Source organism: Drosophila ananassae, chromosome 3R, assembly GCF_017639315.1.
Source record: "Drosophila ananassae strain 14024-0371.13 chromosome 3R, ASM1763931v2, whole genome shotgun sequence".
In the NCBI taxonomy this organism is placed as follows: Eukaryota; Metazoa; Arthropoda; class Insecta; order Diptera; family Drosophilidae; genus Drosophila; species Drosophila ananassae.
The window spans coordinates 16,594,885-16,609,435 of record NC_057930.1 but is presented as its reverse complement, the minus strand read 5'-3'; the positions used below and the strand labels follow the sequence as shown (position 1 = coordinate 16,609,435).

The 14,551-nt window shown below is 47.0% G+C and overlaps 2 protein-coding genes across 5 annotated transcripts; both read left to right on the top strand.

Annotated features, from left to right (window-relative positions):
• The first annotated feature begins 11 nt into the window (after nt 1-11).
• Nucleotides 12-8,010, top strand: LOC6498433 (protein lev-9). 2 transcript variants are annotated; one of them, XM_001962774.4, is made up of 16 exons: nt 554-858; nt 1,243-1,545; nt 1,617-1,796; nt 1,851-2,042; nt 2,109-2,285; nt 2,879-3,061; nt 3,192-3,994; nt 4,065-4,272; nt 4,344-5,320; nt 5,425-5,532; nt 5,594-5,916; nt 5,973-6,118; nt 6,189-6,303; nt 6,364-6,482; nt 6,539-6,698; nt 6,852-8,010. In XM_001962774.4, the coding sequence occupies exons 1-16, from the start codon at nt 807-809 to the stop codon at nt 7,777-7,779; spliced, it is 4,974 nt and encodes a 1,657-aa protein (XP_001962810.1). In that variant the 5' UTR covers nt 554-806; the 3' UTR covers nt 7,780-8,010. The 2 variants fall into 2 exon arrangements, with proteins under 2 accessions (XP_014762127.1, XP_001962810.1); XM_014906641.3 differs by lacking the exons at nt 2,879-3,061; nt 3,192-3,994; nt 4,065-4,272; ... (6 more) ...; nt 6,539-6,698; nt 6,852-8,010 and adding exons at nt 12-101; nt 2,355-2,734 and having other exon boundaries at nt 478-858.
• A 615-nt stretch (nt 8,011-8,625) lies between these two features.
• On the top strand, nt 8,626-14,493 carry LOC6498434 (rho guanine nucleotide exchange factor 18). Of its 3 annotated transcripts, none has more exons than XM_032455219.2 (3): nt 8,626-9,033; nt 9,106-9,866; nt 10,395-14,493. In XM_032455219.2, exons 2-3 carry the CDS (start codon nt 9,164-9,166, stop codon nt 13,622-13,624), a joined length of 3,933 nt encoding a protein of 1,310 aa, XP_032311110.1. In that variant the 5' UTR covers nt 8,626-9,033; nt 9,106-9,163; the 3' UTR covers nt 13,625-14,493. The 3 variants fall into 3 exon arrangements, with proteins under 3 accessions (XP_032311110.1, XP_001962811.3, XP_032311111.1); XM_001962775.4 differs by having other exon boundaries at nt 8,626-9,040; XM_032455220.2 differs by having other exon boundaries at nt 8,626-9,048.
• The last annotated feature ends 58 nt before the right edge of the window (nt 14,494-14,551 follow it).

The window sequence follows — 14,551 nt, the reverse complement described above, 5'->3', positions numbered from 1 at the left end:
TCAGATTCGGATCGGAATCGGATGGGATAGTTTTCCCGCAGCTGTGCGTTTTCACTTCTGCCCTGCGGAGAGCTTTGGGAAATGGCTCGTCGGGCCAGCGAGTGCGTACAGCGAAAGCTTTCCTCACGTTGCGAGGGCTGCATTCTACTTTCTAAATTACCGTTAAATGCGAAAAGGAAAAGGCGGCATTTTGAATCGTTGGATATACAAATGAAACATTTTCTAAATATCTTTATTATTTTTTTTTTTAAATTAGGTTTAATTTAGGGTTTATTTAGTAGTAGCCACTACAACCTTTCACTATATTTATTTTTTCGGTACAATTATTATTTTAAAGTAGAAAAAGGATATTGTTCCAGGATGTGTTCAATTTGTATTAGTCTGGTATATCTGGTAATAACATGATTACTAATTAATTAAAACTATAATAATACATCGAACATCCTCTTATAAGTAATTTTAATCCCCAAAATATAGGCTACACTTTTTAATACTTCTACCACTATCCTTGTATCCTCGCTTTTTTCGAGAGACCAACCACCATCGAAAGCTGTCAAATTGGCTGCTGTTCGCTTGATCTGTCAAAATCTCTTGGCTGAAAAAGACGAAAGCAGCTGGCCTGGGTGCAATTCGTTTCTTTACCCCCAAGTGAGAAGTTCCGGAGCCCGCATAGCTGCAAGAAAAATTCCAACAAGCTTGTATTCCGGAAGGAGCTAAAAGTCTATAAAATGCTATAAAGCACTGGCACTGACTTGGCAAAGAGAAGAATAATCAAAAAGGAAAATCCACACCCAAAAACAATCAAAATGAATCGTCTGCTGCTACAGTGTCTGGTGACCACCATCCTGGTCTACAAAGGTCAATACAAACCAAATAGTCCACTACCTACCAGTAGGCTTAGTACTTAAGATTCAATGCAACTAGAAGCAGGATAATCAACATGAAATTAATATTAAATTTTGGCAATCCACAAAAATTGGCAAGATGAAAAATGTATATGCTGCTGGGTTATATAAGTTGGTCGGCCAGTGCGCAGGCTCCAAAAGAGTCTGGGACGAAGCCGTCTGACATCTGGTCCAGGCATCGAGGGAAATAGGTCAATGTTTTTGCCAACACGCGCCTTGAAGCAAAATAGACGCGAATCCGAAACCAAAACAGAAGCCCCAACAAGGGGTGGCTTCTGAACATTTCCTCCTTCCATCGCCCTCCAATAACAGCTGGTCTTTATGGTATCTTCCACAGTGATTTCAGTGCCAACCACCAGCACGATGAGCACCAGCATACAGACCACCTCGGAGATACCACAGCAGGACGATGACGACGACGACTGGGATGAGGATGATGACTCCCTGGAATCGGACGATGATGGACGTGTCTACAAGAATCCTCGCAACTCCCCATCTACCGAGTGTCCTCGTGACGAGGAGCAGGCCACTCTCCTAGGACAAAAGTGTCTGAGGAAGTGTTCCTCCGATGAGGACTGTAAGAGCAAAAAGAAGAAGTGCCTGTGCGATGGCGTTTGTGGAAACTCTTGTATTAAGCCAGGTAATGGAAATTATTTTTAAATTTAATAGAAATATTTATTAGGAATTTATTCTTAATGAAATGTCACACAGATCGCGAATGCCCGGAACTAGCGCAGCCCACCTTGGGTCAAGTCACTGTTGCTGGTCGTCACTTTGGAGCTCGTGCATCCTATGCCTGTCCCCATGGCTACCATGTGGTGGGCTTGCAGAGTCGTCTTTGCCAGGCGGATGGAAATTGGGCCGGTGCCGAGCCAGCCTGTAAGCAGAACAGTAAGTATCTCCGAAGAGGAAATTGAATCCTTTTTAATTTGTATTTCATTACAGTTTATTGCCTGAAGCCGCCACAGATTGAGCATGCTCGGAATTCAGCCTTGCCGGAGCAGGAGACCTTTGACCTGGACTCTACCGTGCAGTATCATTGCCACACCGGCTACGTGACCAACGGATTCCCCAGGGCCAAGTGCCTGGCCATCGACAACCAGGCTAGCTGGTATGGTCCGGATATTCAGTGCGAACGTGAGTTAATTCTATATAATGTTAGGATATGATTCCCCTTAATGATTTTTGATATTCTGACTTCAGCCCGCACATGTGGACAGCCTCCGGATCCGGCCTACGGATGGCATGCCGGCGAGTGCTATACGTACGGATGCAAGATCACCTACAATTGTGGAACAGGCTATGAGCTGGTGGGAAAACACGAGAGGTATTGCCAATCGGATGGATCGTGGACTCCGAAGGAGCTGCCCACCTGTGTCTGTGAGTATCCAATGCGATTAGAGCGATGTAGTGCCTAGTAACCGAACCTCTGACCTCTGACCTTTGAAGCGGATAGCGCAAATGTAACCACCACCCAAGCGCCGTTGTCCTAGACGAGGCGACCTGTTGAGTTACCAACTAATTAAAGCTGGCAGAATCCGAACAGAATCTGAATCTGAAACACAGAAAACTGAAACTGAGAAAGAAACTATTAAGCGTAATTTTGGTCAGGGCTCATGGCTGTCCTGTTAACCACAAACACTCTCTCCTTATCTATCTATCCATCTATTTGATTGATTGATTGATCTAGCGTTACCAACAGATTGTTCAAATTTTATGCAATACCTTGTTGTTGTTGTTGTTGGCCAATTAATGTTGATAAATAATGAATAAATAAAAGTTACCGCAAATCTTAAGCAAAAACAAAAGAAACTTATTGAAACATTTGAAAAAGAAACTTGAAGTTGTTTTATTTGGTGGATCGATTGCCAGCGGCTTTCAAAGATTTGTGGTAACTTTTAGCATAGCCCACCTTTCCCAGCCTCCCCATGCTAACTCGCTTCTCCTGCTTCCTCCTCCTCCCTGCTGCCCAGTGGTCACCTCGGTGGTGTGTCCCACTCCGGAGAACCCCAAGAACGGTAAGGCCACCTACACCACCCTGGCCTACAATTCGGTGGTGAGCTACGAGTGCCGCTACGGCTACACCCTCGTGGGCGAGAGCTCCAGCCGATGTGGTGCGGATCGCAAGTGGAGTGGCACACTGCCCACCTGCAAAGGTGAGTATCCAACTCAAGAGCTGATAAATTATTAAGTTGGAGGTGAAATATAAGACATATTTGTACGTCCTTTCTTTGGATTTACTTTCTTGATATAAATCTTTTTCTTGTTATTTAAATAAAAATTAAGAAATTAATTGCGGACATCCTGGAGTGTTGTACAATGGATGGATTGAGAACATTGAGGCCGGCACTGGGCTGGGGGCTAGCATAATCTTTAGATGTCAGCCGGAAATGACGATCAACGGGTTAGGATCCAGTGTCTGTCAGATCGACGGTCGCTGGCGGAACGCCCTTCCCGAGTGCCTGGCTCCTTGTGTGGTGCCCACCATTTCGCAGGGCATCGTCATCCCCATCGAGATAACCACGGATGAGAATGGGACAACTATCATCACGCCCACAACCACGACGACACAGTCGCCTACTCAGGCGCAGACAATCGGTGGCGGCGGCGTGGAGAAGGTGAAACACGGCACGGCTTTGGAGGTGAAGTGCGATGAGAACTACGAGTTTCCCGTCTCAGTGCTGAGTCCACCCACCTGCAACAACGGCACCTGGAGCATCATACCACGATGCGTTCCCGCCAGATGCAAGAGCATGCCCCGGCCTCCGAAGCATGGAATGGTAATGGCGCCCAAGACGGAGCACGGGATGAAGGCGCGCTTCAAGTGCAAGGACGGCTTTAAGCTGGTCAGTCCCGAGGGAAAGGATGTGACTGATCCCCATGACTATGTCCTGACCTGCTCATTCGGCAACTGGACGGGGGAGACGCCCAAGTGTGACGAGGTCTTCTGCTCCTTCCCCGGATACATCAAGAACGGGAAGGTGCTACTTGTGGGCAACATGGGGTTGTACGACTACAGGCCCTATGTGAAAAAAATAGTGAACAACAAGCAGATAATGTACGACTGCGAGAAGGGCTATGTTCTAGAGGTAATTCAAGAAAATCATAAAAAATTTTAAAAAACATTTTTGTACCTTTATGTACTTAATTATATTACAGATTGGTCCGCCGGGAGCCACATGCGTGGGTGGTAAGTGGCGTCCTCTGGAGCTGCCACAGTGTCTGCTGGGGCAGCATCCCCGTCTGCGCTGGAACCGCCGTCGTCGTCGCTCTCTTCAGATCCGGCAGCTTAGATCTGTGTACCTGCTAAGACGGCAACGTCAACTCCAAAGACAACTTATTGAGAATGAAAAATATCTCCAAACAGGTGGGTGTATTTTATAGATAAAATAATAATTAAAGATTGTAGATAAATTCCCTCTATATTTTTCTATTTAGTAAATCTTCCTATTCAGCCATCGAGCCACTACCGCGTCAAACGAAGCCCCCAGCCAGCCCCAAAGCCGAAACCACATCCTTCCGACATCGATCTTGCCTTCTCGAAGTACTACCAGAAAATCAAGGAGCGCTACCAGCGCTATGTGGCTAAAATGCTGAGCCACGATCAGATCTACCGCAAGATTTATGACCACGACCCCAGGAGTCAGAATCTCTATGCCTACGACCATGGTGAGATGATCTTGCAAAGCAAGACCAACTATAAGGACTATGACCGCGGAAACAACCATGGAAACAATGGAAACAGAGGAGTGGTGCCCCTACCCAATATTAACCAGCGGACGAGGTCTCGACCGAAGGGCAGTGTCCATCATGTTACCAATGATCCGCCGTTGGCTAACCATTCGCCGCCAATGGATCCGCGCAGTAACCACGTAAACACCACTAGGTCGTACATGGAGCAACTCAAGGCTCAAATGGTCAAGAGGCGACGTAAACGGAATTCCAGTCAGGCGCCTCCTCCTTCGGCAGCCACACTTCCAGAAGTGGATGTAGACAGCAGCGATGGCGGCGAAGCCGGCGGAAAAGGTGGCAACGGAAAGAGACTGCGCGGCCCATGTGAAGATCTCGACTGGGATAGCTTTGCCAATATCACCACGGTGCGACCGGGCAAGGCTCCGGGTAGAAATGCCGTTGGAATTATGCTTCAGCTAGAGTGCAACGCCGGATTCAAGCTAAACATTAAGGGCGAGAACGCTACGGCACGGTGTATCCGGGGAATTTGGAAGCCAGAGACACCAAAGTGCCTCTCCGCGCCTTGTTTGGTTCCAGCCGTAGAGCATGGCCAATATTACAAAGTGGAGCCGCATACGAAGCAGCTAAGCGACAAGCCCTCTCTTACTCCCTTGTCCACCTACGAGGAGATCCAGTCCAACGAGTTCATTACCCTGGAGTGCGAGGATGGGTTCAACATTCAGGTCGACCATAAAAAATAACCTTTTCTTTAAATAAAAGTTTTAATTTTGTATATTTTTTGTTAAAGTTAACTAAAATTGTCAATATGTATTCTCCTAATTTTTAGGGCTCCGCTCAACTCCGATGTGCCCATGGATCATGGTCGGTGAATGCCTTCTCCGAATGCACCTCGGTGCCCTGCACCTTGCCCAATATCCCGGGAGTGATTTACGACGTAAGATATCAATTGTTGAAAAATTAATCTCAAACAAGTCACCAGCTTAATATTACTTCAGGGAGGCTATCGAGCGGGATTGACCATAGGTCATGGCAGTACTGTTAGCGTTCGCTGTGACCTCTCCACCAACAATAATCCCATCGAAATGTCGTGCCACAAGGGCGTTCTTACCCCACCAAGCATCCACTGCGAGTCCGGATTGAGGAAGTCACGCGAGGAGGTGGAACATGCCACGCCCACACCCACGACTCACACTAAGGTGGACTCACACAATGACGTGGAAAACGATCACGATCACCACCACGACAACGGCACAGATGACCACGACGACCTGAAGATGTGCGGGCCGCCCAGCCTTACTGACGGAGCCCTGATCTACAAGTGAGTTATGGATTTGGCAGAGGGAGTCACCCTTTACAGTCCTTTGATCTCCGAAGGAATGCCGACCACCCGGAGTTGGATGGCGCCTACGAGAGCGGCACAGAGATCTTCTTCAACTGCATCCCCAATGCAGCCGGAGATAGGCAGACATGGCGCATAATCTGCGACAATGGGCAGTGGATAGGACGATCCTATAATTGCGGTTAGTGTTCAGTTATAAATGTTAATCAGCTAATCTGCAGATCATCATAAATAATAGCTTTAATTCGCAGAGAACGGAACGTGTGTGTTTAAAAACAATGAGCCCAATGTGGTTAGTTTCTACAATGACCTGGAGATCCGTGAAGATGTTGTGGATTTCCCTCCCGGAGCCAGTATCATCTCCAGGTAACATTTTCGATAGAAAATCACTTCATTAGCTGTCTGGGTAATGCTTCTCTCGGTCAGGTGTGTGGACATTGGAAAGTTCTCTATGACCGGCAGCCACGAAAGGACCTGCATACATTCCGAGTGGACCAACACCAAGCCCATTTGCTCTGGCCTCAATCAGGAAAATGACTATGCAAGTAAGTGGTTTGGTCTGATGTCGGAAAAGATAACCTTACCTGTTCCATCAATCTAGTGGAGAAAGCGCCGACTATCCTATTCCGCCATCAGAACGGACCTATTGCCCAAAGCAATGATGGCAAGCTGATCGTATATCCGGGCACTACTCTTCATATGGAGTGTCTGTGGATGCGGCGTTTTGGAAATCCCAAGTGGAACGTTAGTCATGTACACAAGTGGGTATTGGAGAGTATCTTTGTTTTATTTAAATTTGTTTTTTATAATGATTTTTTTTACCTCCAAAAGTGGGATCCTTTTGTAAATGAGAACTATCCATTTAAAATACGTGTCTTTTTTAGGTTTTAACTCATCAATTTATTTGCTTTCAGGAACTACACAGAGGGCTGGGTAACCGAAGCCGATGAGGGCCGGGACTCGACGCTTGAGTACCGGCTGAGCATCTTTGACGCAGCTAGCGACGACACCGGCTTCTACTCCTGCATGACACCGGCGAGGCACGAGCACACTGTTGAGGTGGTTGTGCTGGCAATCAACTGTCCGGAGATACCGATGCGACGTGGACTGATTGTGAACACCAACGACACTAAACTCAGCACCCGCGCCCTGTTGTCCTGCGCCAATGGGAACTCGCTGATCGGGGCCTCGGAGCTTTTCTGCCTGCCGAGTGGCAATTGGAGCGCTCCGTTGCCGGTTTGCGAGAGCGTCGAGTGTGGCGACATCCCGTTGGGGAGCAACGCGAGCTCGCCGCGCGTCTCTGTGCTGTCGCGCGAGGTGGGCGGCCGAGCGGCCTTCTCGTGCGCATCTGGATATGGATTGCGAGGCCCAGCAGAGGCCATATGCAATCCGACGGGCGAGTGGTCAGCACCGCTGCCCACCTGCGTTGAGGTGCAATGCGACAACCCGGGGGCGCCGCAAAACGGTTACGCCCAAGGCTCGGCCCCTTATCGGGCCGGCGATGTGGTCCAGTTCAATTGCAACCCGGAGTACATGATGCAAGGCCAACCGATCATAGCCTGCCAGGACAACGGGCGCTGGTCGGGTGGGCTACCCAAGTGCGTCCAGGCTTGCTCCTACCCGGGCACGGTCATCAGCGGTCGGATGTCCTCCGTCAAGTTCTACTACGCCATCGGCGAGAGCATCACGTTCACCTGCGATGCTGGCCTCGAGCTGCGTGGTTCCAAGGTACTTAAGTGCCTGAAGAACGGAAAATGGTCCAGCGCTATTCCCACATGTGTCGCCAACGATGGACCTGCGCCTGTCAGCTCCACCAAGCACCTGGCCACCACCATGGGATAAGTTCCTGATCGGTCCGGATCATAATCAAACAACGAGTGCTTGGGAACTTGATGCGTTATACCAGAGTGATACTAAAACATATTGCGTACTAACTAGAGCACATTCAAGCGCATAGTCACGCCTCTACTATATTAACTTGCGATATAATTAAATGACAATTTGCAATTGTAATTGTACCCGTATTGCACGCTCATCATTTTACTATTAATAAATGTTCGTCGCATGAATGAATTTCAATACCTTCTCGGAGTACTTTATATAAAATATATTCCCCGAGCATTGATCGTTCTATTCATAAACGTTATTTTATAATTTAACTATCTAGTCTAAGAATGATTTTAAAAATAATATTCGTTGCATACTTTTAGAGACTCTTAACGGAATTAAATACATTTTTGTTCGCCCGATTTCCTTTAGTTTCCCCGACTATTGGATCCTTGGTGTCGTTTGTGAGGCTCCTTCGCCTAAATGTTTTAAGCTTGGATTAAATTATTTGTATAATAATCTGATGCGGGAGGAGCTAGTCTTTATTTTCATATTAAAACTAATGAAAAACAACAGCAAAGAAATTAAAAATTCAAGTTAGTATACATTTTCTTACAAAATATTTTTACATATTTAAATATAGCTCAATTTATTAATTATAATGAACAATGTTAGTTCATTTAAATTTCTTATTTTAAAACCTTCGTTTTTTTCTCACGCGTACATAAATTATTTAAAAATATCGTTATACAACGCATATTTATTTGACCCATTATGATGTGGCTGTATAAATAGGTATGGCAACTCTGGAATTTTAACAGAGAAACATAGGTTAACATAATGTTAACAGCAGGAATGCAGAATTTTAGAAGACCGTTTCTGTTATCGTAATAAATACCAATATAGAACTACGGAGCTCTGAGCTCTGAATGTGTCTCAAACAAAATTAAAATAAAAACATAAAATAAAAGCATTAACCAGCCCGTACCGCTAACAGTTCTCGAATAAGTGCAACGTATTAATTTTTCCCTCCCCCACTTGACCTCCGCTGCAGCCTTCGTTCGATTTGCATTGTTTTCGTCTCCCACGCACCACTGCGAGGTGTTGTTGTGTTGTTGTTTTAGGCTGAGCTGAAGTAGTGCAAGGACAAGTGACAAAGTCCTGGAAAAGGCGCAACAATTTCCCCGCGCAACAAGGTGTCGCAGGGGTTGGAGGAAAATCGATAGAGGAGAGGAAAATCGGAGAACAAGTGCATACGCGAGTTTTGTTGTACGTGGTTCGTTTGTGGGTCTGCCTGTGTGGGTGTGAGAGCGTGTCGTATACTAAACTTTCTTTTTCTAGGGTTCCAGCTGCCAAACAAAAGAGATCGGCACTAAAGCTGTGTGCAAACTAGGGGATTATGGATAACGCAGGCGACGACAGCGACGGCGATGTAGTGACCGATTTTCTAAACTCTAACTGCAGCGATCCTAACACTTCCCCCTCTTCGGCTGTAAACGGTGTCCAGCGGGTGACCGTTGAGAGCCAGAACTACTGTATACCCGTCATTAACGCTCCTGCCCCGCCTGTCGAGTCGGCTCCGGTTCCAGTTCCCCCTTCAGTGATCACTCCTGCACCTCAGCATAATAACATCAACAACAACATGATACCCACCATTAATGTGACACCACACAGTCCGGCACTCGCCTCCAAGTACAACAACATATTTGAGGACACACTCAGTCAGCTGCAGAGTATCCGCGAGACGGTGGTCCAAATGAAAAACTCCTCCACATCCAGCCACCCCATGCAAGATGGTTTGGGAAACCATAACATGCTTTCCGCTGCCCTTCTTAGCTCCTCGTTACCAGATCTTACAGGTGCAGGTACGGGCTCTGGAGCACACGGTGCTCATTCTTCCCAATATGCAATGTGGACATCGAATGCGCCGCAGCAGTGTCTGCTCCTGCACACCGATCGCAGGAAGTCCTGGACAGCGGTGGACGACGGCGGCGGCGACTGCACTAACAAAAGCGTCAGTCTATCCAGCTTGGACAGCGAGGAGCAGGAGACGATCCGTGTCACCGAACAGCGGCGAAGGTCGGCGAGAAATAGCACCGGAGGTATATATTCCTTTTGTTTTATTTCTAAGAATATAGAAATATTTTTGTTCAGAGTTTTGGTTTATAATAGAGTACCCAGAGTGAGTTAGGAATTCAGTCTTCAAACGTTTAAAAAATACATCAAAAATTGCACTGTTGCTATTTTTTTGTTTATGTCCGTTGCGTTTGTTTTATGGCCAGTCATAAAGGTGAAAAAGTAATTATAAACGAGAGACGAATGTATGTTTTTGAGGTCTTCGACATATGTCACACCCTACAAAATATCTTCAAATTAACAATTTACGAATGGCTACAGTAGGAAAGACATTGTTTTTATAATATTAGGAATATTTTAGGAAGAAACAAAATTATTTTCATTTTTGAAATTGATATGCCGATAATAAAAAGTGTAGGGACTGAGGGGCCAAGTTAGTTTCAATTTCGATAAGAAATTCCACAAAGGCCTGTTATCTGAGGCTCTCTGGCATTGGCAGTTCCGAATCGAAACCTTTACGATTAGTAATTACTAACCAAGTCGATTGTTTCCAGGCATTTCCACCCACTCGCTTAATGAGGCGGAGTTGGCGCGGGATTTCGAGCGGATTGCAGCCAAAAGGAGCCTGGCCACGGAGATAATTAGCCGAATACCACTGCAGAAGAGCATCTCCACCAGCTCGATCATCGCCAAGGAGGACATCAAGGCGATCGCCCGCCATCTGACGGACAGCGAAGATGAGAACCAGAGTCTGTTGCGCTCTCACGCATCCCACAAGATCGAGGTCTACGACAACGCAGAGAAGCGCCCGAAGCGCGGCTCCCTCTTCTTTCGGAAAAAGAAGCCCAAAACAAAGTCGAAATCTTTAGTCGGGGGACAACTAAGCGCCTGCGACGTGTGCGGAGCAAACATCACACTGGCCCAGATCAAGGAGCATCACCTGGAGTGCAAGGTACGAAAGATGGCATCCGGCCAGGACTTCTACGATGGTCCCGATGCCGGTGCGTTTAGCAATCCAGAGGATCAGCCGCTCATCCGCTCCGATCTTCAATTTCTTAATGAACCACCTATTGAGGCCCAGGATCTGGGCGCCGACCCGTCCCTCGGTATCGTCCTCAAGGAACATGACTCATGGACACCTGGGGTGCCAAAGGAGTTGCTCAAATCACTCAAGGAGCTGCAGATCAAACGGCAGGAGCACATCTACGAATTCATCATGACCGAAAAGCACCACTGCCAAACGCTGATTGTTATGCAGAAGGTGTTTGTCGAGAGTCTAGAACGGCATTTTCCGTCCCTTAACCTGAACAGCATGTTCCCGAGGCTGCAGCAGCTCACCGATCTGCACACATGCTTTTTACGTCAACTGCGCCTCAAGCAGCGTGAGCAGCCGATGGTGGACAGCATTGCGGACATTCTGCTGGACTTCTTTTCTCTGGAGCAGGCGCAGTGCCTGAGGCTGGCCTACGGCGAGTTCTGTGCCAATCATCGCAGTGCGCTGGAGCAGTTTAAATTGTGTCTGACTGAGCAGAGCTTCGCCGAGTGGTACAAACACTGCCTTCAAAATCCGCTCCTAAAGAAAAAGGGCATCCCTGAGTGCATCCTGTTTGTGACGCAGCGTCTCACCAAGTATCCACTATTGATTGAACCCCTGCTGAAGAGCGCTCGGGATAACAAGTTGGAGACGGACAAACTACAGCATGCTCTAAACTTGGTTAAGTCCCTCCTAGTGGATGTAGATGCTTGCGTGGCGGAGAAGGAGTTGCGGGAACGGCAGTTGGAGATTTATGGACGTGTGGACCCCAAATCGTTTGCTATTTACAAGAACAAACCCTTCCGTAAAACGGAACTCGGCGTGGAGTCGCGGCGACGCCTGAAGTTCGATGGCTTGGCAACTTTGATGCAGGGCAGGGCCAAGACGCAACTGGTCCTGGTGGTAGTACTCACTGATTGCCTATGCTTCCTTAGTGAGAACTCTGGCCACAACAAATACTCGTTTTTCACCCCGGAACATAAGGCCGGAGTGGTGCCGCTCCAAAAATTGCTCATTCGCGAAAAGGCTGGCACCGAATCCCGAGGCATATACATCATTAGCTCCAATCCGGACTTCCCTGAGATGTACGAGCTGAAGGTGCAAACGCCAAAAGACAAAAACACATGGATCCAGACTATCCGACAAGCTGTACTCGATTGTCCGGCCACGGATATCATTGAAGCGGAAGATCTCACAGCAGAAGAAAAGCTGAGAATCGGCGTCAACAGGCGTGAAACTATCGAGAAGATGCGGCAAAAGGATATCGAGCAGGCATTGCTGCTGGAGGAGAAGCTTATGTTGCAGCTGAATCTGCTCAAGGAGCAGCAACCCTTTGGCGATGTGACTGGTACCGCTAATGGCGGTAGTGCAGCAAGCTTTTTGGCGGCTTTCGGCTCATACAAGGATCTTGTTACCGCTGATTGCGATACGAATGAGCTTTGGCGCCGAGTCCTAAACACAGTGCAGGACATAAGCCAACTGGCATCCACCATATACTCGGCAGTTACGGGTCAGCCAGTGCCACGAGCACTAAGCAGCGTAAGCGAGAAGCAAAGTGAACAGTTCTCATCGCCCACTCTGCCGAAACGAGCGGAAACCTTTGCTGGATTTGACGAAAAGCGGGGAAAACTCGGTGCTAAGCTAGTGCTTACACCTCGACTCCAGGAGCTTGAAGAGAAGCGGGAGTCGAAGCAGCCGGAGCAGCCTCTGGAGAATAACTATGCAGTGCTGCAGGTGTCGCACCATCTGCAGACATTGCTTTGCATCATATCGCAGCAGATGACCAGCATTCACAGTCTTCAGTTGCAGCTAGCTCTCTACAGGGAGAGTCCTCGGTCCAGCGCATACACACACAAGGATCAGTTAGAGGAGCTACGCAATCTACAGGACAAGTTGCAGGAGGAGAAGACCGCGTGGCAGCGGCAACAAAAGCAGCAACAAGACGAGCTTAACGAGATGCGGGCTCAACAGTTGAAACTGCAGCAACAGATCAAGGCCGAGCAAGAGGATGTGCGTCAGCAACGCGAGCAACTCTACCGGAAAATGGAGTTGCTCTCAAGCCAAGGCTTGCTTCTTTCGCCCAGCACTCCTTTACCTCCGGTCAACACCAATCATCCCCAACATCCTGGTCCCCTAGCTCCGATTGCCTCTCTAGAGGATGGTCACGAACTCGACACAGGCGCCCCAGGACCAGGAAACACAACGCCAAGCGTGACCGGCACTGTAGATCGTCGAAAAGAGAAATGGTTGAGTGGCCCCTCTAGTTGCAAGACTCCGCCCGTGAATTTACTTAGCGCGAATAATGCGCCAAAGGCTAACGCAACTCTAGTTAAGCAGAAGATTCCCATGAAGCTCTCTTCGCTGTCTTCGAGTGGCAGTTCCAGCTCTCGGGTAGACAAATCCGCCAGCTTTAATAGCGCCTCTCCGTCTGTGTCTTCGGGCAGTGTGCAGCAGATGTTTCCCCTTAAATTGGCGGACAGGAGGGCAGTCACATCCGCAAATAGTGCAACGACTCCATCGGGCATAGTCCCGCAGCATTCGCGTACGGGCAGCTCCCCGGCGATTATCCAGCAGACAACGACAGCGGCCACGCCCACTACGAGTGCAGTAACTCGGACGGACTCCACCGTTCATTATATGCAACGGACTCCGACGAGCAGTCGGACGGGAATCGCCCGAACGACCGGCATTGGAGTAGGCGGTGGGACAGCACCGCGGGCCAAGGCCGAAGAGGAGGAGATTTACTTTTGACGCCAATTTACGCCAGAAGTCGAAATCTAAGATTCCAAACTAAACTGATTTCGTGATTTAATCTCAAATAACATATTGAACTGGTGTCAATTGCAACTCAAGCAATAAGCTTCCAATATCAAACGCCACTTGAAGATTCGTTTTCCAAAAACACATTTTTGTGAATTAGATTTTCGAAAATTGATGTTCAATTTCAGTGAACATGACAACATGTGTCTCTATTGCTGTTTAATTATAAACATATAATTATTTAACTCCAAGAACGAATCCAACCTGTCCATTCCAGACCGAACATCGCATATATTTAGTTTAAGAATACATATGTACTGTACTTAATGGTATTTTTCAATGACTCGCTACCAATCCAATGCATCTCAAACTGTTCAGTAACTTACTAAGTAAACTATTTATTAACTTTTATTTATATATATATATATTTTTAAATGAAATTCGTCAACTAGCTATTGAAACCAATTATATGTGTGGGTGTTTCCTAACCAATTCTACTTCTTCCATTACAAAAAAAACGTATTTAATGTTATAAATTTAAAACAAAACCAAATAAAATGTAAACAAATTTTAATTCCTGGATTATATACTCAACTCATATAGTTGATGAAATGCGAATTTAATTGCTGTCCATTGGGGAGGCTCTATAATTTATTTTATTTATCAATTTTTTTCATACATTCAAAGCTACTTTCTTTGTAATATATTGTATGTGTGCTTAAAATATCCTATGTTATCCTTGCTACATATGTGTATGTATAAATAGGACATGGAAGCACTAGATTCTAAAGTCTATGCAATGTGTTAAGCTCTTTCCAATAAATGTCAAAATTTTGAAAATATACCAGAATATACTATTAGAGTTTATTGGATTCCAAAGAGACAAGCTCTGCCTCTGCCAACCACGTACTTCCTCAT